The sequence below is a fragment of the Furipterus horrens genome, unplaced genomic scaffold, assembly GCF_987537825.1.
Source record: "Furipterus horrens unplaced genomic scaffold, mFurHor1.1.pri manual_scaffold_6, whole genome shotgun sequence".
In the NCBI taxonomy this organism is placed as follows: Eukaryota; Metazoa; Chordata; class Mammalia; order Chiroptera; family Furipteridae; genus Furipterus; species Furipterus horrens.
In genome coordinates this window covers 123,569,529-123,593,865 of record NW_028327176.1, presented here as the reverse complement: position 1 = coordinate 123,593,865, position 24,337 = coordinate 123,569,529, and the positions used below count along the sequence as shown (strand labels likewise).

Below are 24,337 nucleotides of genomic sequence, written 5' to 3'. Positions count from 1 at the left end.
TCCCATTTTGTAAATAACAGATTAGGAAATAAGGTTTGTTCTCCAGCACTATTATGTAACACCATCTCTGACTTCACCTCAGTGTACACTTAAGATATGAACTCAAGAAAGCAGAAGCAGCCCACAGAAACATTTTCTGTAAGGCTCATTTTTAACTCTGTCTCACTTATTTAAAGCTCACCAAAGAGAGCACCACAAGCAACCTACAATGCTTCATAGCTTCTCATAGGACTTCATTATACAAGGAAATCTAATATGCCTTTTACTTTCTACTTAATTTGTATTTAAAAAATAGATTAGAGCTTTACTTCTGTCTAGCCTAAAATAGCCTATTAAAAGAGAGGCACCGTTTCACAAATATTGAGCACTTTGATTCTAGACATCCTCTAGCAGATGAGGTCCTTTGCACTTTTATGCTTTTCAATTTAGTTCCTCAACTTGCTCCAAACACACACACACACACAGGCAATATAGCCTTGGTTGTAAGTAATCACTCAGGACTGTTCCTCATGCCTCCCTCTGCTCCTGCCCAGACTCTCAACTGAGGTCTATGACTGTGTAGCCTCCGAAGTCAGTCAGTGACAGACTCACCTACTTTCACACCACAGAAGTTACATCCTGTATCAACACAAAGCTCTTCTCCACCAAGCATGTGTCGCTTCCCAGGATCCATGCTACTTGCCCTCTGTCCCACCCTGTAGCACTACAGCTCCTAACCACCTAAGGCATACCAGAAATAGCTGCAAGCTAGTCCTGAAGACCAGTAGGGGACCCATGGGACCATCCTGGGCAATAAAAAACAGCATGAGGCACGCGCCCTTGGGTACCAGGTGAGGGCATCCAGAGCATCCAGCAATTAGTCTCTAGCTATCCTACCACCATTGGAACCAACACCTACCCCCACCCAGGTAACAGAACCCATTCAAAATAAAAAATGACAACAAAAGCCCTGTGGCCTCACAACTGTTGTCTACTTCTCCCAGGCAACTATCCAAACTTTCCAATTCCCCATCTGTTCTACCCACAAGAACTTGCCTTCCTCCTTAAAATTTAGATCTCACCAACCTGAGACTCTGAACCCAAAAAGTGACTCATGATGACACCATGGCTAGGCCTGAACCACGGTGCCCATGGAAAACACAGGCAGCACTGCAGCTGCATAGGCTTCCTTTTTATTTTTTTTAAGTATTAAGACTTTCTAGAACCTTTTTAATAATGCTATCTTGTGACCATGGAAGAAGTCTTTATTGAAAATATCATCAATCTATTTCATCTTATAAAGAGAATACTCAAACAACAGGAAAAAGTCTTAGCTACACCAATGGTTCAGTTTTACTCCACGGTAATCGCTTAGTCATTTATTTAAAACCATAGGAACTTCTCAAAGTAGCTCATGCTGTAAAAGAAATTCAGATCTTTAACTTATGGTTTCTGAGTCTAAATCTATTTGTTCTTTCAATAACTATAAGGAAATTATAAATTTTGGGTCTATATCCTTATAAATTTTACTGAACTATTAAGAGAAAATTTACTGAGAAAGAAAAATCATTAATTGACCATACTCTCAAATATTTGGAAAATAAACAACACATCTCTAAATAAAATAGGGCATGAATAAAAGTAAGTGTAATTAGAGTATCTTTAAAACTGAATAATAAAGCACAACATATCAAAATTTAAGGGAGAAAGTCACAGGAAAAATTATAGCTTCAGATACTTATTTCATTAAAAAAAAGGTTTAAATTCAATTACCTACATTTCCACCTTAGAAAATTAGAAAAAGAATAGCAAATTAAAAGCAGAAGAAGTAGAAGGAAGGATAGCATAGAGATATAATTAAAATGCAATTCAATAATACACAATAAAATATAAAAAGCAAGAGTTATTTAAAGTTTAATAAAATTAATAAACATCCAGAAGAACTTATCAAAAATAAAATAAATAACACCAATCATCAAGATCAGCAGTAATAGGAGGGATTTCACTATATAACCTCCAGCTATTAAAAAATAACAAAGCAAAATTATGATCTATGCTAATGGATTTGAGAACATATGATGAAATGAATATATTTCTTGAAAAAAATATACTGACCAACACTTCAAAAAGAAAACAAAGAATTCTGAGTAGCCATATACCAATTAAAGAAATTAGATGTTTTTTAAAAACTGCACCACAATCATATAAAAATTCCATTTCCATATGGTTTCACTACTGTATTCTATAAAAAAGAAAAAAAGGAATTGTACCAAGTTTATACAAAATCTTTAAAAAAACAAAGGAGGAAGGGTAGAACAAATTTTACAAACTTTTTTTTTGTAAAAAACAAAACAGAGAAAGAGGAAACACCACAATTTGTTTTATAATTTAATATGTATATTGGTATAACTGTGATACCAAATGTATAAAATATTGCAAAGGGAAAATACTACAAATCATTGTGTGTAATAAACACAGATTCAAAAACAATTACACAATACTAGTAAGCCAAAGCCAGCAATTTATAAAAATTATCACCATCATCACCACGTAGAGTTTTTCTAAGAATTTAAGATTGGTTTAACATTAAAATTAAATTATTGCAATTCATTATGACAACAAAACAAGTTATTTAAAAGTTAACATATAATCATCTTAATAGTTTCATAAGAAACATTTGAAAAAGTCAGTGACTCACAATGTAAAAAAAATACTTCTCATAAATAAACAAAAAAAAAAATAGAAGGGAACATACTAACTGTGATAAAGACCTACAAAAATCCACATGAAACATTATATTTAATAATGAAACACTGAATGCTTTACCAACCCCTAAGACTGGAAACACAAAAAGGACATCCACTCTTCTTATTTCTATTGAATACTTTACTGGAGGTAACAGACAGTGAAATAAAGAAATAAAAAGATATACAGATTGGAAAAAATGAAAAATTCTACTTGTTAATACACAGTGTGAATGTCTATAGAAAATTCTAAGGAACCTTAAACAACTACTAGAATTAATGAATGAATTTATTAGCTAAGGCTCAGAACACAAGGTCAATATATAAAAAATCTATTATGTCTACACAAAATCCACTTAAGTTAAAAAAATTTTAAGGAAAATAATTAGGAAGAAATTTAACAGTAGATGTGAATGATTTCTATTTTGGAACCTATAAAACGTTGTCCAATAAATTAAAATCCTAAATAAACTGGGAGATATACTGTGTTCATGGATTGGAAGACTTAGAATCTTGATTCTCTTCAAATTCACCTGTATATACAAATCCTAATCAAAATTTCAATCAACTTTATTTTTAGAACTTGATAAGTTCCAAATTTTATATTCAAATTGTAAGAAACTAGGATAACCAAAATAATCTTGGAAAGGAACAAAGCTGGAAAAAAATCACACTGCTTAATTCCAACACAAAATATGGACAAAGCAAACAAGACAATGTGGTATTCAATGAGGACAGAGCAATGAAACAAAATAGAAAGTTTAGAACTAGATCCATGCTTTCAGTCAAGTCATTTCCAACAAACGCATCATGGCAATTATATTTCCAACAAACAGTGATAAAACAATTGAAATTAGTTAAATAGATGTGAAAAAATGAACACTGCCATCTATTGTAATCTTACCTAAAAATTAAATTTAGCAAAATCTGCACAGGGGTTCCCTCAAAATTTTGGCTACTGATTTGTCCATGTGTGAAAGCAAACTATGTTAAGGCCAGTAGCTCCAATGTTTTCCCACCTAATAGCAAGTAACAAGTGCAAATCTTTAAAAGGAAGTATGTGAGGAAAGGTTAAACAAAGTTATCCAATTGGACTCCACTTTGACCTCATGTGGCTACTGTTGTGGACAAAACATCTGGGAATGGAAGGCCAAGAAAAGGCAATAGGTGGAAAGGCAATCTATGGAAATGTGGCTCTTCACAAATGTAGATCACACAAGCAGCCCAAACAAAAATTACAGAATTAGCGCTTCCTCCTTTATCCTGTTTCAGTAGTTCTCACATTTGAGCCCACCTTGGAATAACCCAGAGAGCTTTCAACACAGATTACTAGGCTCCACCACCAGAGTTTCTGATTTAATAGTTGTGGAGTTGGCCCCATAATTTGCGTTTCTTACAAGTTCCCAGGTAACACTGATGCTGCTGGTCTGAGTACACTTAGAAAACCACTACCACACTCTGTTCCTGGAAACATATTACTTTCAGAAGGCTGTAATTACATTCTTTAAACAAAGGTCCATTCCAAAATTGTTACGACTTTCAAACCCAAAACAAGAATAAAATGAACAATAGACATATTTTAGGCAGTTTCATTGCTCATCTCACAATAACCTGTTTTGATAAACTGGTGTTGACAAAAAAAAATATGTTAACTGCATGTGAACCAATTCTGACTACCAATTTTTAATAAAATGATCATGCTTGCTATTTTCATCATTAGCTTCAAAGCATACTTTCACATTTTATTCCCTCAATATGAAAGACAGTTTTAAAAATTGATTTTAGAGAGAGGACGAGGTGCGGGGAGAGAGAGAACATCGATTTGTTGTTCCACTTATTGATGCATTAATTGCTAACTTCTTGAATGTGCCCTGATCAGAGATGAAACCTGCCACGTTGGTGTATTGGAATTATGCTCTAATCAACTGAGCTACCCAGCCAGAGCTGAAAGACTTCTTAAACTAGATACATATAGTATAAATTATAAAGGGGGGTGTGTGACAAATTTTACTACAAAAAATTAAAAACTCTGTTCTTTAAAGACACCACAAAAAAGTAAAAATGTAAGCCACAGTCTAGGCAAAGATCTTTTCAATACATATGGTTAATAAAGAGTGAATATTCAAACATCTAGAGAATATCTATAAATTAAAAAAGAAAAGGTGACTCATTAGAAAAATATGGATAAGAGAGGAATAAGCAAGTCACAGAAAAGCTAAGAAAATGGTCTTAGACATATGAAAGACTGTCACATATATATGCAAAGAGACATGTTTGAAACTTCACAACTTTGTTGTTTATAGTAAAAATTTAAAATAATGTAAATACTAATAGAAGAACAGCCAAATAAACTAGTATACTTATGCAAATACTACTAAGCAATAAAAATTAGTTAACTGGAGCTATACAAATCAAAATGAATGAATCTCATAGTTAAAGGAAAAAAGCAAGAATTAAAAATGCATATAATTTGATATAATTAATATAAAGAGCACTATATATTGCTTAATAATATAATCATATGTAGGAAAGTACAAAGAAATATCATGGAGTGATACATTCCAAATTCAGCAATATGATTACTTCTGCAGAAGAAGGAGGGGTGAAATCAGAAAGAGAAAGGGTTTCATCTTCCTTGCAAAAATTTAGTTGTTAAATTTGAAACTTGAGTACACTGATGTTTGTTCTATTATTATTTATGTCTTTTTGTATGTCTTAAAAAAGTCATAACATACACTTTAAAGATTTTATTTTCTGTTGGAATAATTGAATGATTTTAAAAACAAGGACCCAAACATAAAATTTGAATAAAGAATTCATGTAGAAATATAGTCAAGCCAAACCCAACTGCTAAAGGAAGGAAGCATTTACTGTAGGTGTTACCATAAAATGTGGAAGTTGTCTTTTTAAAGCATTGCTTCCTCTTAGAACACTATCTTTCAGTTCTTCCAAAACTGCTCTTAACTCTGTTTCTTTCATGTCTACACAGAAGACACTGTTAATAAACTAATATTACCTACTTCCACATTTTAGAAGAGATAAGTAATATCTTGTATTTATTTTCAAAAATGAACTGCAACACCTAAAGTATAAACATACAGTATTTGAATGATATTTTTTAAATGTCCAAAAACCCTTTTAAAGATAAACAAGGCTAGAATTCAATTAGGGAGCTGGTTGACAGAATTCTTATTAGAACCTGAACACTAAAGGATACAGTGTGTGTGGCAAAAAACTTAACCAAAACTTAAGGCATAATACAAAGTCCATCACTTCCAGGAAGTCTTCCCCAACCCTTTCAGATCCTAGTGATTTCCCTTTTCTCAACAATTGTTGGAGTACTCATCCTCTGAACCACTGATTCTGGTTGTTAATAAGAATCTGTTTTTGTCTTTTCTTCTGTTAGGATTAACTTCCTTGGGGGGTCAGAGGTTATGTCATCTTCCCCTTCTTCACTCCTCCACTGACACCCCAAGTAGGTCTGAGTCGGAGATATATTCTCACCTGAACTGGGTAGCAGAGGGAGTAAGGCCCAGACTTCAGAGTGGAAGGCCTATAGGCTGAACCCAGCTCTGCCCTTTGCCAGCTGAATGACAGACTAAGTGCATCTCACTTTGTCCATAAAATGAAAATTATACATATACTTGACCCTTGAAGAACACAAGATTTAGGGGGTGCAGACTTCCCACACAATCAAAACCAGTGTATAACTATGTACTTACTAGTAACATTCTCATAAAATTGTTTTCAAAACCGAAGTGAAGATATTAAAAAGCATGTATGATAGTTTCTGATTAATATGCTCAAGAATTGTTATTTTTATTACTACTAGTGCTACTGTTACAGCTATGCTATTACACTACAATTTATTTAAAGGGAAGAAATTAGTCTTGTAACCACATAATTCCTAATTTTGTGCTCTCCTACCCAATTTTATTAGTTTAACCATTACACTGATCAATGTTCTCCTTGACACTCAATTAGTAAGCTTGAATCCAAATGCAGTTCTGGTATAACAAGAAAAACAATTAGTTATTCTGTGCCCAAATGTTCACTTTTCTGGAGAAGGGTAATTGTTTATTTAACAAAAGCTCCCATCATAATTGACGTTATTAATTAAAGTTTGCACTGACCTTGTATCAGTGATGTGCCTACTGAAATTATTTTAATTCAAATATATTTTGTAAAATCATAGACATTTTCATACATCTACTACAAATAAAGGTTCTAAAACACATGCCTCCCTTTCCCAAAAACAGAATGTAAATAAACCATTCATTTGGTCATTATTCTCCCATGTCAAGTATCTTTGCAACACTCTGGTATTTAGCAATTATAGACTTATAACATTCTGCTGAAGAAGGCTCCCTTGTGATTAAAATACAAATTTAATTTAGCAAATTAAAAATAAGTTTAAATAAGCAGCTGTGAGATTTTTAGGGCACTCTGATCAAACCTTATTCTGCAGATTTAAATTTAGAACAGTTTGACACAGCACTAACTGCTGACAGCATTATGTGACCTGAGTAGACATGCAAACATTCATCAACAAAAAAGCATGTGTCAATAATTCATAGGTCTAGAGTCTATGCTCTTGGGTAAGGAAAATGTATCCCCCCTATATCCCAAGATATGTTTTTGCTCTGCGGAAATCCTTCCCTCTTCAGTCTGCCAGTAGACACATCACCTGTTACTATAATATGTTCTGCTGGCTTCAGTTTTAGTTCATTAAGATCAGGCAACCAGCTAGCTCTGTGTGCAAGTCACTAAACTACAAAAGACAGCAATCGGTCTGTAAATGGAGCACTCCCTGTAACCCCAGTAATCTTAATCCTAATCTCCCAATCATCTTCAAGTAGATGAGTGAGATGTTTCTAAACCAACTCTGAGAACTCTATCTAGGCAGGTACCATGTTTCTTAGACTATTCATGCTGGGAGGCAACACCCTTCTGGCCCAACTTAACCTACTTGTACAGCCTAACTACACTGGTATGTCTTGTCTCCCTTGTGTGTTAAATCCCCTTCATCCACTAACTCCAGAAACCATATTAATACAGAAATAGCCAACTAGCTGGGGCTATGATCACTTTGAGACAAAGGTCTTATAGCTTTAAGATACACTCGTCAATCAGAAATCTAGATGATGAATAGCTACAGTGAGCATATAAACAGAAAATTGAATTATTTGTTGTTACTTTAAAATAAAACTTTACCCACCAAACTGTGGCCTTGAGTCTTTAGAAATTGAAGTTAGTAATAAACTACATTTTTTTTTCATTTTCAAGAAACATTAAATTTAAGAATTCTAACATTTTACTCCAGGAATCCAGCTCAGATAACTATTCTGTCAGAAAATAGCCTTGCAGCACAAGGAAATTAACTGGCCAATTAATTTATGAATCTGAAATATAAAGAAAAGAATAATTCATAAATTTGTCAGCTGTATCTTTCTTCTGTTCAAAAAACTGGAAGCATCTCTGTGTACTTTTTAACAGACCACATCAGAAACATAGACATGATGGTAATTCATTCATTTACTCAAGTATTTTTTTGATCACCAGCTATGTCCGGTGGATAAAGAATTAATAGAAATAGATGAATTCTTGAGCTCACGTTGTTTACATTCTACTGGGGAAACTCACAAAATAAATAATTAAAATATTTGTATGCAAATTGTGGTAAACACAGCTGAATACACTAATTCAGGTAAGATGGAAAGAGAAGGGGTTAGATGAAATTTTAAATACAATACTCATGGAAGGCCTCAATGAGATGACCTTTGAGCAAAGATGCAAAGGGAGGTGACGGTCTGGCTGGTGTAGAAGAGTGTGAAAGAGCAGGCCAGGGAAAGGGGAGGTGAGCAGGCCAGGAAGCAGGGGCTGTGATCTGGAGAGCACTTTCCCCGGCACCTTCTTATCTGAACCCCACAATAATGCTGTATATTAGGGCAGTTTTTATGCCCATCTTACAGACAAGGGTCTGCGGCTCAGCTATGTCACAACTTGCCCAATGTCACACAGCAAGCAGTAGTGCTGATGCCTTAACCTAGGTGTTCAAGCTCAGTCTGCACCAACTGCCACGCTGCTGTGTCCAATTCTGTGTACCGTAACTTGTCAGAAGCAATAAATTAAACCAGACTGTCATGAAGGGCGATTGTAATGCTAACGGGTCTGGAGGCATCATGTGGAACTGCTGAAGAAAGAGAAGACCTGGAGAGCACATCTGAAAGGCTGCCAGACAGAAGAGGGAGAGAGGTGGTCACTATTTCTCCAGAAGGCACAACTAACCAACACATGGAAGTTACACAGAGAAACATTTCCAACATAAATGAATAAGATATCCAGTGATAAGAGCTGTCTGTCCAACAATGGAATGGGCTATCCTGTCAAGTTATGAAACTCCAATTACTGGAGTTACTCAAGCAGAGCTGAATGGCCATCGGTCTGAGACGAAGACAGATTTCAGCACTTCAGTGCAGTGAAGGCTACATGGATTGGCCAGTATCTTTTCCCAGTCTGAGTCTGTGATTACACAAGCAGCTAGCAGTGCAGTGTGGCAGTTAAAGGCTCCATCTGTGAAGTCAGACAACTTGGTTAAAATGCAGTCTCCCCCACTTATAAGATTTGCACACTCAATCTCTATAAACCTCGGTTTGTTTATATGAAAAATGAGGAAAATAACAGAAGCTACTTCACAAGGTCTGTTGTGAGGATTAAATGAAATGCAAAGGAATTAATAGGGTGCCTAGTACATAGTAAAAGCTCAGTAAAATTTAGCTTATACAGATATGTGAACTTGGGACGAAGTGTATAAAATGTGTACGTGTATGCACGCACATATGTAAAATATGTGCAAATTATTTTTCTATGTTCAATTCCCCAAAGCTGAGTTATCTTAGCATAGGAAATTACAACATGATGAAACTAACCATAATAGTAATAATAAACACTTAAACAGTCAGCATCTTAGCTTAATTATTTCACATTGCATCTTTATTATCAGAAAATATGCAGAAAAGTTTATCTTTTAAACATCTGAGGCACCAACTTAAAACTTATGAAAGAAAAATCAACATCATCTTAACTGAAACAACTATTAAAAACTCAGAGCCTTTCAGCATAAGAAAGAATACTTAACAATCTGCACCTGTATCTAATGTATGTGAATACACAAGTATTCAGATATACATGTGTATGTATACACACATACTTTCTATTTTAAAATTAGGGAGCTAAGCTGGAAATCCACAATTACTTTTAAATTGTTTTTTAAATTTTATTTATTTTCACAAAGTGGGAAATGGAGGAAGGAAGGGAGGGAGTGAAACATCCATCGGTTACCTCTCCCACCTGCAACCGGGGACCTGGTCCACAACCCAGGCACATGCTCTAGTCAGGAATTGAACCAGCAACCCTCTCCTTGCAAGATGACACCCAACCAACTCAGCCACACCAGTCACAGCTAAATTATTTCTTAATAAGCAAAATGATTCCTGATATTTCTTATCAGGGTCAAGTATTTTATGCATATGTCTGTATTAATAGAAAATGAAAGAGAACCATAGAAAGAAGCATCTGCATGCTGGAGTCTGGAGATGTGTCGAGATGGTACAGAATGAGTTACAGTTTTAGGCAGATTAGTCATTACTCTTTTGCTATTCTGGATAAATGGACATTTATATTCATTGAGAAAATATTCAAAAATAGATCTGAATGATAAAAAGAAAGCCTCCACTTTAGAAAAAAAAAATGTCACCATATTTTATTTCTGCAGCAGAGCGCTTTCAGAAAGTCATAGTATGATGCATTATAGAAAAGGAAAAAAAATACTTTCAATAACAGTATTTGTATGATACAAAAATATCTGAATGAATTTATATCCATCACCATGTTTGATCCTCGCAATAACCCTGTGACATAACTGCTATAATCCATTCTTTTTGAATATGCAAATAGGTTCAGGGAATAACTTGCTTAAAGTCACAGAGTAAGAAATGAAGATACAATTTGATTCTAAAACCTTTTATCTTTCTGTATTGTCTGTCATGTGGATAAGTTAAATTACCATATTTTGGCACAGATGATCTCTTTTAATAGATTTCAAGTATAATGAAATTTATTTAGCACCAAAACTATGTTGAATATATGTCATAGACTCTTAAGAGCTTGCTGTCAGCAAAAGTGATCCAGTCTGTCACCCAGTGACAGAATCAGGAGTCCAACTCAGTCTCCATGGACATACAATACTGAAAATTTGATTACCTAATGATCCGTTCTTAGAAACTTCTTCCAGACACGCTAATAACATCTTCTGATTAATCCCATGTCCACTCTTGAGAACAAAACAGTATAAAGTCCACTTTGCCAAATCACCCGCCAAGGATTGGAAGTGAGCAGTCATGCCCCCGGTAAAATCCCCCAGACCCATTTCTCATAACGTCATAATATTGAGCCTCTTTTCATTGTGGCAGCTGCCTCTCATTATTCCCTAATCTGTCAAAACCCCTCTTCAGAGTGACACCCAGCACTAAACCTCTAATTCAGCAATGAACATAGTCACAACTCTTGAACCTTTCTCTTCATGTCACCCAGATAGTGTCAAGTGGTTGAACAGTCAAGTCTCAAAGATGCCTCAGATGGACATAATAGAGAAAAACGTTAAACTTTTTTTTTTAACCCAGATTGCTCTTACACTAGATATGTAGACACACAGCTGATTCTGCTGAGAAACGAAAGCACCGCCACCACTCTAGCTTCACTTCTCTCTGCTGCCCACGGACAATCTAGCCACAGACCATTCTTGCTGCTCTTCAAACAAACCACACACTCTCATCATTGTGAACCCCTGTCCAGAATGTTTGCTCTCTGACAGGAACACCCTTCCCCAATCCCCTGCCTGCAGACTCTCCACTCACCCTTCAAGGCCAGTTCTACTGCCCCTGTCTGAAGTCCTCTAGATTCACCCCTCCTTTCTCCCTCACCCTGGCTCTATTAACTGCTCCCTTACCTGCATTTCCACTGCAAGCTGGAACCTGGAACCATTCTTATCATAAGGCAGTACCGAATAGCCATTTGGGGGTCTCTCCTACTAGACAGCAAATGAGTTCACAGAGGCATGGACTGTGCCCTCATCTTTTATTATTTCTAGCACTGGGTCAGTGGGAAAGTTTAAGCCATGTTATACACAAATGGCTATAATAAAGGGTTGGAAGTGAAATAGTTCACAGACAGGAGAAGTTAATTTCAGCTAAGGGGTCGCAGAAAGCTTCGTGAAGGAGACAGTCTGTAAAGGAAAACAGGTGATGTGAAGGAGGGTTAATGATAAGGAAATGAGGGCCTGCTTGGTTATACGGACAAAGAGAAAGGCATCAGCAGGGATGCAAAAACCCATGAGCTTGGATGGGGTACGGAGCCTCAAAGGGAGACATAAACATCTCTTGGACACCTCTGCATATCAGACACTGTGCATTCACTTTACATTTAACACTTCACTGAATTATGTCCTTTAATAATTCTGTGATGTAGAATTTAGTATCTTTAGACCTAATGGAATTGAAGTGCAGAGATGGTAGCCTTCTCAAGGATACCTAGTTAAATGTATTTTTTAATACCCGTCCTTTTGCAGGTGTTCTTTCTACAATACAGATCCTGGGCTTGGGGGTAGGATTCAGTGTAGCCTGGATAGACTGGGCCTCCCTGAACTGCCCTGTGGTCATCTTGTGCCAACCTTGATGCTCATCTCCTCACCACAGCAGCACATACACAAGTACACACATACACACACATCCAGGCACACTGACACCAAATGCACTGTAAATGAAGGATGTTTCTTCCCAATGATTCCCAGTGAGACAGGAAAGCGTACTACTGCATATCAATCAACCCTAAAAATCCCCATCAAAAATCATTTCAAATATGTCTTGAAGCGGCAAGAATAGCATAAAGACTAGAAGAGCAGTTCTAGGAGCCGAGCATCCTGGCTCCTTACTAGCTGTGTGACCTTAGGTTACTCAACCTCTCTGTATCTCAGTCCATCTGAAATATAAGTCAAAATAGTACTTATAAGTTCCCGAGGAGATGAAATTAATTAAAACATGTAACATCCATGAACGCTATCAGGCACATAGTAAATACTCAATGAAACTCTTGGTCCACTTGAGACTAGTACGTGGCTATGATTCAGTCCCAGGCCAACTGTCTCCAAAACCTGTGGCTCCCCATGGGTCTTATTATAAACCTATTAGGAACTCAGGGAAAAAGACATGTGTGGGCTTATGTGAAAGAAGGACAAAGGACCTCTGAAACAGGCCTGGAAGAATGAGAAGTCAGAGGCAAAGAGGGGGCAAAAGCGTACTTCAGATGGGGGGATTGTAAGACAGCAGAAAAGAGCATGGGTGTTTGTGGGAGAGCATGTGGATCTCCTTGACTAAAGAGTAAAATATTTTAGGGACTAAGGGGAAATAATATAGGAAAGGCAAGCTGGGATCTTGAGTTTACCGCAGTAGATAGCTGGAAACAGGTGTCATCTGAGTGGATGAGTGAAATGACCCCAGTGGTGTGTTAGGAAGAGGACTGACCGGGGTGGGATGGAGCTAAGGAATACTGACACCTGCAGTAAAGAAGGGCAAGAAGGAGGCGGAGGCCAGGATGCCAGAAGTACACACAAAGAATAAGGGAAGCTCTGCTCTGAGAGATATTTGTGAAGTGTCAGGGCTTGCTACAAGATTGGAAAGAAGAAGAGAAGGTGAGGAAAGGCTTGAATATCGTCCCAATACTTGGTTGGTGAAGTGATGAACCCCAGTCAGAAACACATACTAAAAATACTGGAAAGTACAAAATGTACAAAATAATGCTGATAAAATATTTATTCAGACCACTTGAACTGTTCTCTGAAGTCACTACCTTAATTCTTTGCCAAACCTTAACTTTTTATCAATGAGAGATGAAAATGAGGTGAGCACATTAATAATTAAGGAATCCAGGTTCCTGCCATGTAGTCTGAATCAGTGCCTTTCTCAGTGATCTTATGCAGTCATTATATTTTTAGAATACACTGAGAAACTGGAGTTTGTCTATTATTTACCACTAAAGATTTTTCCGTCATCGGCAATCTAGTATGAAATGTACTGCCAGGGTCTTTGCGCTGAAACAGTTGCTTCATTTGCTAGCTAAACTTATGCTGTAGTTACTTGCATGCATGCTACATTTGAAGTATTATAATTTGGGTTTTGGGAAACTTATTTTGATGAGAATTTATTGGAAATATATGTAACTTTAAAAACTTATTAAATAGGTTAAATAGTGCTTAGCAACTCTCAAATAAATAGATGGACGATGGATAGTAGATGATTTTTTTAAATTAAAAAACACAGCAATCTGTACAAGAGTGGATTGTCTAGAAGCCGTATTTATAACAGAAATAATTTTTCAGGAAGCAGCAACTTCTTGAGGACTACATAAGTATTTTGTACTCTGTTATAAAAAGGCAGAATGTCATACAAAACTTACATTCTGCCAACAAACATTCAACACCACTTATTAGTTGTGCCAGGCAGAGGATACAAGGATAATCCTTCCCTCAGGAGCTCTGCTTCTAGGGAAGGCAGACAAATAAGAAAATAAATAAAATACAAACCAATGCATGAATACTAGAGATTTAAAGTACACAAACAGTTCAGATGAGAACAAAAGTAGTTTTCACCTACCACTGTTCCAAGAGATAAAGAAATAGATCATATACAATCAGCTACTGTAAAACCTATTTTGAAGAATTTGAAAAGAATCACAAGTATGTTTTGTTTTGTTTTTTAATCATGCAATAGAAGAAGGGCAGGGGAAAAGGAGCAGTCTCCGAAATATATTTCTCAACAATTATATTAAAGATTAGGAAAGTCACATCTCTCTCTCCAACAATGAAAATTACTATTTAATGGGTTGTTTTCATTCTTTCATTCATCCAAATTGAACCAAAGCACACATTACATACAAGAGGCTTTCTGGAGTTCTGCTATGGTGAAAGCAATCTAATCAAAAATGAAATGGAAAATGAGCTCACTGAATAAATCAGAAGGAAGAATTAAAGAACCTGACAGATATTTGGAGGCCTGTTAAAAAATGAATTGGACTTGCATTGTAAAAATTGACTTAAATGAACAGTATACTTAAGAACCTACTTAAGAACATTTCCTTGAAGTCAATTCAATTATCAACCATAAAATATTGTTTAATATACTATAGTATTAAATATACTATTTTTTTATATTTCCAAAACACAAGTGGTATAGTAATGGGCATAAGCATAAAGTGAATATCCAGAAAGAAAAGGAACAGAGTACTAAAAATCTATAAGTATGCTGATATCTGCCATTCAGATTTTAAACCTAAATAAAAAGTTGAGCAAAATATCTTAAATACTGCCTCCTTAGGTAATAAAAGGATTAATGTACTTTTGATAGGTGTGGAAAAGTAAAAGAAAACTGAATAGCAGAAAGCCCTCTAAAGATCTGCAATTTATAAATCACTTTATGTTCTTGATAGACGCCTTTAAATACAGATAAATCCAATAGAAGGGAAAAAAATTAAACCATTATCAAAGGTAACAGTTCATATGATGTGAAAATCAGCAGAGGTGGAGAGTATTGAGGGTGGGTGGATCATGTTCCCCCTTACATTTGCGGAGCAAGAAAAAAGGAAGTGTTGATCTTTCCCATGTTCATTCATTAGAGGTAGTAGGCCTTCGAGGTAAAGTTATCACACTCATGTCCAACTCAGTAGAATCAGACAAATATATTGAAAAAGAGATTCTGTTCTAGGCACCCATTTTTAAGTAGGTAGAGATGGTAAAGGAACTAAAAAACCTGCTGCCTCAGAACAGAGGAATGAAATGTAAATTGGACTTGCTCCATGAAACCCCAAGGAACAGGAGAGGACAATGCATGCAAGTTGTGTATACATATTCTATCAGTCCAATGTGTCTGAAGATGAGAGGCGATTAGAGCCATGAGTTCCCTGTTGTATAAGGTGTTCGAGTACTGGAACAGAATGTACCCAAACTCTCAACAGAAAAGTTAAGTGAATCACTTTCCGGGTGATCTTTCACCTGAGATCCTGTGACTGTAAGAAATAGAAAGCACAGACACTGGCTTTGTAGCACTTGAAAGTGAGAGATAACAGATGTCTGAAAACAGTGGTAAGGATACTTATTTATCATGGTCCAGGCAGAGAGCTAACTGTACCTCAATTTGGGTAATGTCAGGAGAGTCTCTAAAAGTGTGGGCAACTCAAAGGGGTAACACAATGTCCCAGGGGCTAGTAATAAAATAACAGCAAGGGTCAGGGGCATCTTTTCCCTGGGGGAATCCCTAGGCCTAAAGGGAGGAAAGGAGGGAGCAGTTACCAGAGCTGGGAGAGAAAACATGGTGAGGAGAGCAGCACCTGACAGGAGCTGTGACTTTTCATTCTCCTGGATCATCCCTACGACTGTGGAGGGAGCAGGGACTGGTGTGACCCTGCAGGATGAAGGAGTAGGGGCAGATCTAGAGGGCCAAAAGGAAGATATTCAGCACAAGTGCTAGCAAAGCCACATAAAACATGGCAAACAATGAAAGCCCTAGACAGGGTATGCGACTGGAATATATTCTCTCTCAGGTCCCTTCCAAAGGATATAATACTGCATGCATTTTAACTGATGGAGAATCACAGACCTATAGTTCTTTACTAATACTATAGCACCAGTTCTTTTTCAGTCCTTGGGCATTGCACTAGATTTGTTCTCTGAACTAAGCACTCAACTCCAATACAGTAGTATCACAAAATACACATTATAGGACCTGAAAATAGAACCACCTGGCCTACCTTAGTCAAATAATTTTCCATGAGCTATCCTTGCTACTCAAGACAGGTCTGTCTCTGCTTCACAGAGCTTCCAGCTGACTATCAGTTATTACAATCTGTAATACCCTCTGTTCAGTAAAGGAATCTCGAAAGTGCTATAGATCAGAGTATGGCAAACTATGGCCCACAGGCCAAACCTCAGTGGCCTTGCTTCTGTAAACCATGTTTTATTGAAACAGCTATGTCCATTGACTTAGGTATTGCCTATTGTTGCTTGAGCACTACAACTTCAGAGCCAAATAGTTGCTACAGGAACAACATGCCTATAAAGCCTGAAATACTATGTATCTCACACTGAACAGAAAAAAGTCTGCCAACACTTGATCTAAATAAATCCTAATGATTTAAGGATATATATTATAGAACACATATTGTCATTCATAAAACATCCCTATCTGAGTGCCCTACTTTCAAACCAAGTCATAAAGGGGGTTGTCTTTCTGCATGGTTGTATTTCTGCTGTTACATGCCCCACCCCCCACTTCTTTCATTGTGAAGACAGATAAAAAAGTACCATGTGGCTAATGTCTTCTATTAACAGCTAACTCTCTTCTGATGGTGTTCACATTGTCTTACATTATCTCTCTCTCTTGATTGTCAGAGTTCTTCCACATGACAGAAGGCCCAATTTCACAAAAGATCCTTTTCTCCAAATCATACCAAACACTCTTTGACAGGGGTGACTTTAGGCTATCTTATCAACTGAACAATAAAATGGGTTGTAAAAGCACTTAGCCAACATCTGAGTGCTATATAAATGCAAAATCCCAAGAACAATAGTACCTTTCTTTCCCTGCACACAGAAACATGAGTGGATGCTTATTCCCCAATCACTTGACTCAGAGAGTATTAAAATTTTATATGAAAGGAAAAAAAAAAAAAACACTAGTTTTTATTGGCTAATATTCCTAATAAGAAGTGACAGGATTCCTGCTGGCTGTGGTTCCTTCAAAGGATATTAAGAGGCCAAGCCAGTGGTGGCTGTGGCAGACTATTGATTTGCCATTCCCAAAACCCTTTCCTTTCCCTAATGAGAATCAATGGAGCATGAATAAAATTAAATGGCCACTTAGTTCATATTTAGACACTATAATGCAGCAATAACTGGCTTGAGAAAGATCTTTGCAAAGCCTTGGTTCCTAAAAATTTTCCCACCCCACCAACCCACAGATAAAATAAATTTCAAGTGCTCAAGAGAGGGGAGACTGAGCCTAACAGTGAACAGAGAACCAAGGATTAGATTGTAACAGTGAGGCAGCAAGGGGAAGGGATGGTTGATTTGGTAACAAGAGAGTGCTCTTTCAAGGTACCAGCTTCTATCTTTGAAAACACCTTCCTTAATACCCTTAAGCCTCGTTAGTTCCATCTAATACATATGCTCTTAACATTTCATACCCTTGTTTCACATCAGTTATCACAACTGCAACTGTTTTCCTTAATTAGTTGTTGGATGTCTAGTCTCTCAGTGGTAAGTGAGTTCCACTGAGCTCAGCACCTATCTGTTCAGAAATAATTACAGCTAACAAGTGATGAGCACTATAAAAAAAAAAAAAAAGTTGACCTAACACATGAATGAATAAGTAAGTAAGCTGGATCCTAGGCACTCTGCTAGCATATAAGATATCTCTGATTATTCTGTGGTATACTCCTCAACACTAATGGCCAATATCTTCCTGTCCTTATATACCATGAGTTATATTTTAAGAATATATTGGGTTGGCCAAAAAGTATATTATGTTTTTTCCATAACATGAGAGACATATTTTTCATTATCACAAATAACTTTATTGATTTGGATATTCTGAGTATGTCGGCTATCTCCTGCTATTGGCTTCTAGTGGGTAGAGGCCAGGGATGCTGCTAAACATCTTTCAATGCCTAAGACAGCCCCACAGCAAAGAAGTATTTGGCCAAAATGTCAACAGTGCTGAGAAACTTCACAAACCACTTTTGACACGTTTGATCAGTCACAGCACCTTCTCCAAACACTGCACAGATCTTTTTTGTGTGTGTTTCAGTTGCGTTTTTACCTCTCTAGAATAATAAAGCGTAATGCACTAAAAATGTTGCTTATCTTCCTCCATCTTCAATATTAAAATGACTGCACTAAAATTCATGAATTTTGGTAACTTTTTAAATGCATGCTGACATGACAGCTGTCACACTACAATCTAACAAAATTGTTTCAAATGAAGTTAACGATAACTAAGCACTACTAGAGCCATCCTGTACGGACTTTTTGGCCAACCCAATATACTGATTGCGTACTAACTCTTTGTATCTTCTCTACCAACCATCCCCTCTCTAATCTCATAATCTCTTTTTCTGTACTGACTTTGTCTCTCAATATATAATCATGCTCAGGCTGCTCTCAGCTATTAAAAAAAAATGGTGATGGAAGACTTAACTTGGGGTGGTGAACACACAATACAATATACAAATGATGTTAGTATAGAATTGTACATCAAAAACCTACACGATTTTACTAATCAAGGTCACCCCAATACAATAAAAAAGAAAAAAAAAAACTGTCTAATAACCCTCACCAGGGCTAGTTATTCTTGCCAAAGTTAAAAATGACATCATAATTGCTTAAATCTTACTGCTGCTTGCAAATTCTCCTACTTTTCTGCAGCATCATACCTTAATGACCATTCCTGTATTCTTAAAACACTTTGCTCTCTGACTTTAGAGACACTACTCCCAATTATCCTTCCAGACCATGTCCTGTCAGTTCTATAACCTAATATATCAAAAATGTCTCTACTTTTTCCTCAAACCATTAAAGTCTCTTGTCTTTATGACTGCATCAGCCTTCTGATTGATCTCTTAACTCCCTCCAATCCATTTCTCACAGTGCAGTCATGTTTACCTCAAAAATGCTCCAAAGTGACCTGCCCTAATTTAACTGGTTCTATTAAATTATAACTCTGACCTTCAGCTTCAAGTGTCTTCATATAGCAGAGTTTAATGTACATTTGACATAAACATGCCCTGTGAAACAGCTAAAATATTTTCTCTTATCTCTACCATAATATACACTGAACTCCTAACATCTTTAAAACATACTTAAACTAACATTTTCTAAGCTTTAACAGGCCTCCAAAGTGTTACAGAGTGGGGGGTGTCCAAAAATCCCCAGAGCCTGTGGGTTGGGGGATGGAGAAAAGGAAACAGCTTTTAAGATGCCTTCACATGCCTGTGGCTAGTGGCTAGTGTATTTGTTACACAAATGGCTTTGATACTTCCAAGGCCCCAAGAAGATGGGAGGGGGTTTGGGACCAGGGAATGGTACAGAGAGCACACAGAGCCTGTACAAGGTTTTGTGAATGATCAGAACTGGTTACCATGCTGACTGCATCACAGGACGCAGTCAGGGATTTAAAAATAAGTGGCAGACATTTTAGCTAGGATCTCCATGGGGCTTTGAAAGGGCAAAAAAAGAACCATGCGTGATCCAGTGTAACACGGCACATGTTTTCCTGGACTGTTATACAGAGGCTGATGACATCGTACCCCAGATCCTGAAGGAGACAGCTGACAGATAAGGGATGGGGGACTTCTGGGAATGTTTTTGGCTTCTAGCTCTTTGGGGAGCAAGGGGAGTGCTGAGTCCCGTGGGAGAACAGGGCTCTGAGCTGAAGTGCTCACTGTCCTCCCCAGATTGGAATATTGTAAATAAAAACCTGTTTTCCTCAACACTAGTTGTTGGGTTTTACACCAAGGCACCACGTGAAAGAACCCCCTTTCGCTCTGTAACAAAAGTATTGGTTTTGGAAATCTGGTTCCAAATTCTGGTATTCCCACCACTGTTTATGAAAAACGAATAAAAACCATACTCAGAATCATCAATTTGTGCTCCTTACCTCATTCCCAAATTTTACCTCTTAATTTTGTCAGTCATGGTCCATTTCCCTGTTCTAAAAGTCATCCAGTTGATACAAGTTCCAAATTACTGCACTTGATCTAAAAGCGTTCTACAGCGATATGTCTCCCCAAATAAAAACAAACAATAGTGAATAGCAACAAGCAAATCTCTGCCAAGTGACTGAGTCTCATTGAAGCTAAATGATATACTGGTAATCTCTTGATTTAATTAGGAAAAAAGGCAATACAAACAAGCCTCAGAAAATAATCAATGTGTGTAATTAATTAGACACAAATATTGCTATTGAAAACTATAACCTACTCATGAACACAGTCCATGTTATTGTGCTTCTTCTACATTATGAGCATTCTATACATATTAAAAAGAGTATGATTCTTTGTAATCTATGGATCCTAATGGAATTCATATCCAGAATTTTTGTGGACTTCCAGAGTATATAGCTATTCAAAGACTTTCAGAATTCAATCCAAGCTACTTCTCCTGTCTTATTTTCTGCCACTTCACTCTAGACATATAAAAACATTGTTTGCTTCACACACACCTGGCTTCTTGCCTTTACTCTTTTTCTTTTTTTAAAAATTTTATTTATTTTTAAAGAGAGGGGAAGAGAAGGAGAAAGGGAGAGAAACGTCAATGGGTGGTTGCCTCTCACGCGCTCCCAACTGGGGACCTGGCCCGCAACCCAGGCATGTGTCCTGACTGAGAATCGCACCCGCGACCCTTTGGTTCGCAGGCCGGCACTCAGTCCACTAAGCCACACCAGCCAGGGCTTGCCTTTACTCTTAATAATCCCTTTATCTGTAAAGTATTCCCCAATTCTGCCCTTATTTCCCAAACATCTGATATTCCTCTTTAAGGTGCCAGCTTCTTCATAAAGCTTTGCTGTCCACAGCATTTTATATAGTCCTTCTAATGCAATTTCATCCTTTCCCCCTGAATGTTCCTTATGTATCTATATAGCCATCTCTAACACAAGTCTTTGAGGGCCTCGAAGGAGACAATGTGTGCCCCATCTTTGACATCTATAGCACTTTACCGTTCCTCCAATATAACCGGTGCTCAATAAAAGATACGCTCAATGAATGGATTTACCAAGCCCCACCAATGGCCTCAAAACATGGATCTCTCCTCCAAGAAACCTCGGTAACCATTTTAATGGTAACGCCAGGCTTGAACATGCTCAGAGGTGTAGGCCAAATCAGAGAAATGCACAAGCTTGCGGGCCGATGCTTCAGTAACTCCAGAAGCTCCAGTGCAGCCGAGATTGACTAAATTAGGTAAAGATAAGCCCCAGCCGTGTGCGGAGCTCCACTCCACAGAGCTGCGGACGGTGCGAACTCGGGTTCAAACCCAGGCCACGCTAAAGGCACGTGCGGTACTCCGGAATAAGAGGGTGAGGCTCGTGCGGTGAGGGAGGGGGAGGGGGAGGGGGGGCATGTGGTTTCCCCACCTACCTTCGGGGCTCCTGCAGCGAAGGGTGGGTGCCCTCGGTGGGGATCCCATGCAGGAAGGGCGGGCGCTCTGCGCCATTCCCTGCGGCAGCAGGAGGCAGAGTGCCGGCCCAGACGGCTGGGCGCCACAACCCGGCGATGGGCCCCTGCCCAGCTCCCCTGCCTTCAGTCCTTAGGAAAGCGGCAGGGAGAAAGCCCCCGAAACCACAAGTCCCGGAGAACCTCCGCGGCCCACTCTGCACAATGAGGCCGGTTGGCCGCTTGTGGGAAAACCAGGCGCTGGGGGCAGGTGGAGAAAGCGCCCCCAGCTCTGTGCAGCAGCCCGAGAGCCCTGGGGTTCCAGGTAACGCGAACTGAGAGGAAAACCGGATCGCTTTCCTAAAAGAGTGCGCCCCCTTGTGTTCGCCGGAAGTGAAAGGCAGACCTAGAAGAAAAAGGAATCATTGGAGAGGCTTCTCTTGGAAAGAGGAGCATTGATTCTGATGGGAGAGGGGAGGTTATATTCACAACCTGAGGAAAAGGTGAGTTCTAAAACAACTTTTCCATTTCCAAAAGTGAAATTACATTTTTATTTTTTGGAAGGAATTGTGGCTATTACAGTGATTTCACTCACTGTTTACCTTTCATGTTGCATTTTTTCATTTATATTCTAATTATGTTTTGTCTTATATCGTTCTAAAATTCTTTTATACTTTAGAATCAAAACCAGATCTAAGCATTCTCTGTATCTTCTTTAATATTACACACAGTACTTTGTTGATAAACCCTGGCTGATTTGGCTCAGTGGATTGAGCATCGGCCTGCGAGCTAAGTGTCGCTGGTTCCATCTTCCAGTCAGGGCACATCAGACAAGGAAAACTCTGACTCCAAAAAACCTCCGCTGCCTTGCGGCATATCTCTTCAGGGGAAAGGCTAAGGGAGTAAACCCCGACAGAAAATCTGGAGCCGGAGTCCCTAAGGCGGTTTGACGTTGTAGTCAACACCGGCAACTCCTGCGGCGCACCTGAAGCCAAGCTGTATTGACTCCGTCTTTCCCTTGGACCCTTCAGCTGCGAAGAGAGGGGGGGGTCTGCTGCATGGGCAACAGCAGACCCTCCATATCACCCTGCCCGGGCTCTGTAGCTTCAGCTTCGCTGGAGAGGACACTCCAGCGTCATCGTAAGAGGTCGATTCAACACGGGAGGGGACAGATACCGTGTCACTCCCGAGTGGGACTGCACAGCCATTCTTGGCGGTGCAGATAGACTCTTAAGAAGCTACACCATCGTCTCTCGAGACGGACGGCTGCCGACGACTTTGTTGATATTAGGTAGAAGTTTCAACATATATTTATATAAAGTATACAAAACATTTCTACATAGAGGTCTGTTCAGTTTATTTTATTTCTAAATGAACAAACTTTCTTTATTAAGATATACATTTTCATCCATTTCTTTAAAAGGGTAAGCATCATTGCTTATTAAAGAGAGCCAGTGATTTTAAGTCTATTGTAATTTGTTTAATATATCACTCTTCATTAATCCTGCAGACGTAAATTTCAGGTATGCCAAGACTGAATTATCTTGTATTCCAAATAAATGAACACTAGATTAATGTTTTACTGTACTCGCTGTTCTTATTTGAGAAATATATCCAATCATAGTTCATCTATCATAGACATGATCAAGTTGAATAGAGGAAATATTGCAAAGTCGTCTTTTGTTGCTGCATGTGTGAAATGCACTTCAATTCTACACATTCATTCAATATGCAAATTGAATTGAACTATTAAGGGCCAAGCACTGAATGAGTCATCATTATTGTCCTTTACAACTGCACAGTCTGGTATTTTAAATAAATGGGCAAGGTGCCTCGTTAGCATAGTAGGTAGCCTGTCAGTCTCATAAAATAAATGGGCAAACAAACTATCAAAATATAGTGTAATCCCTGAAATCTTATTGGAAACTCTAGTGTCAGTTTTAACAAAATTATATCTTTTCTCATCAAGCCTTATGTAGATATCTATTGACCTGAGTAACGTTTACAATTCTTTTTGAATGTCTGAAGAGGTAGTGGTTATGGATTTTACAAAAATATATACAGTAGTTACCCCCATCTGTGGTTTTGCTCTTCCTGACTCCAGTTACCTGAAGTCAAAAGTGGTCTAAAAATATTAGAAGGGAAATTCCTGAAATAAACAATTCATAAGTTTTAAATTTGGTGCTGTTCTGAACGGTGTGATGAAATCTCATGTTGGCCCTTTCCACCACCAGACAGGAGATGGAGCTTGCATCACTTAGTAGTCATCTTGGTTAGCAGACCCACTGTTGGGAATCCCTGTGCTTGTGTTAAAATAACCTTTATTTTATGTAATCATGTCCCAAAGTGATAGGGATTCTGGC

The 24,337-nt window shown here is 37.9% G+C and overlaps 1 protein-coding gene across 1 annotated transcript in view; it reads right to left on the bottom strand.

Annotated features, from left to right (window-relative positions):
* Positions 1 to 22,583, bottom strand: part of MEI4 (meiotic double-stranded break formation protein 4) — a 153,259-nt gene extending 130,676 nt beyond the window's left edge. Inside the window, exons 1-3 of the mRNA XM_090280813.1 lie at positions 22,577 to 22,583; positions 21,960 to 22,380; positions 16,158 to 16,258 (exon numbers count right to left, since the gene is read on the bottom strand). Coding sequence (XP_090136939.1) covers positions 16,158 to 16,258; positions 21,960 to 22,380; positions 22,577 to 22,583 — 529 coding nt within the window. The remainder of the gene's footprint in view (positions 1 to 16,157; positions 16,259 to 21,959; positions 22,381 to 22,576) is intronic.
* Between the last annotated feature and the right edge of the window lie 1,754 nt (positions 22,584 to 24,337).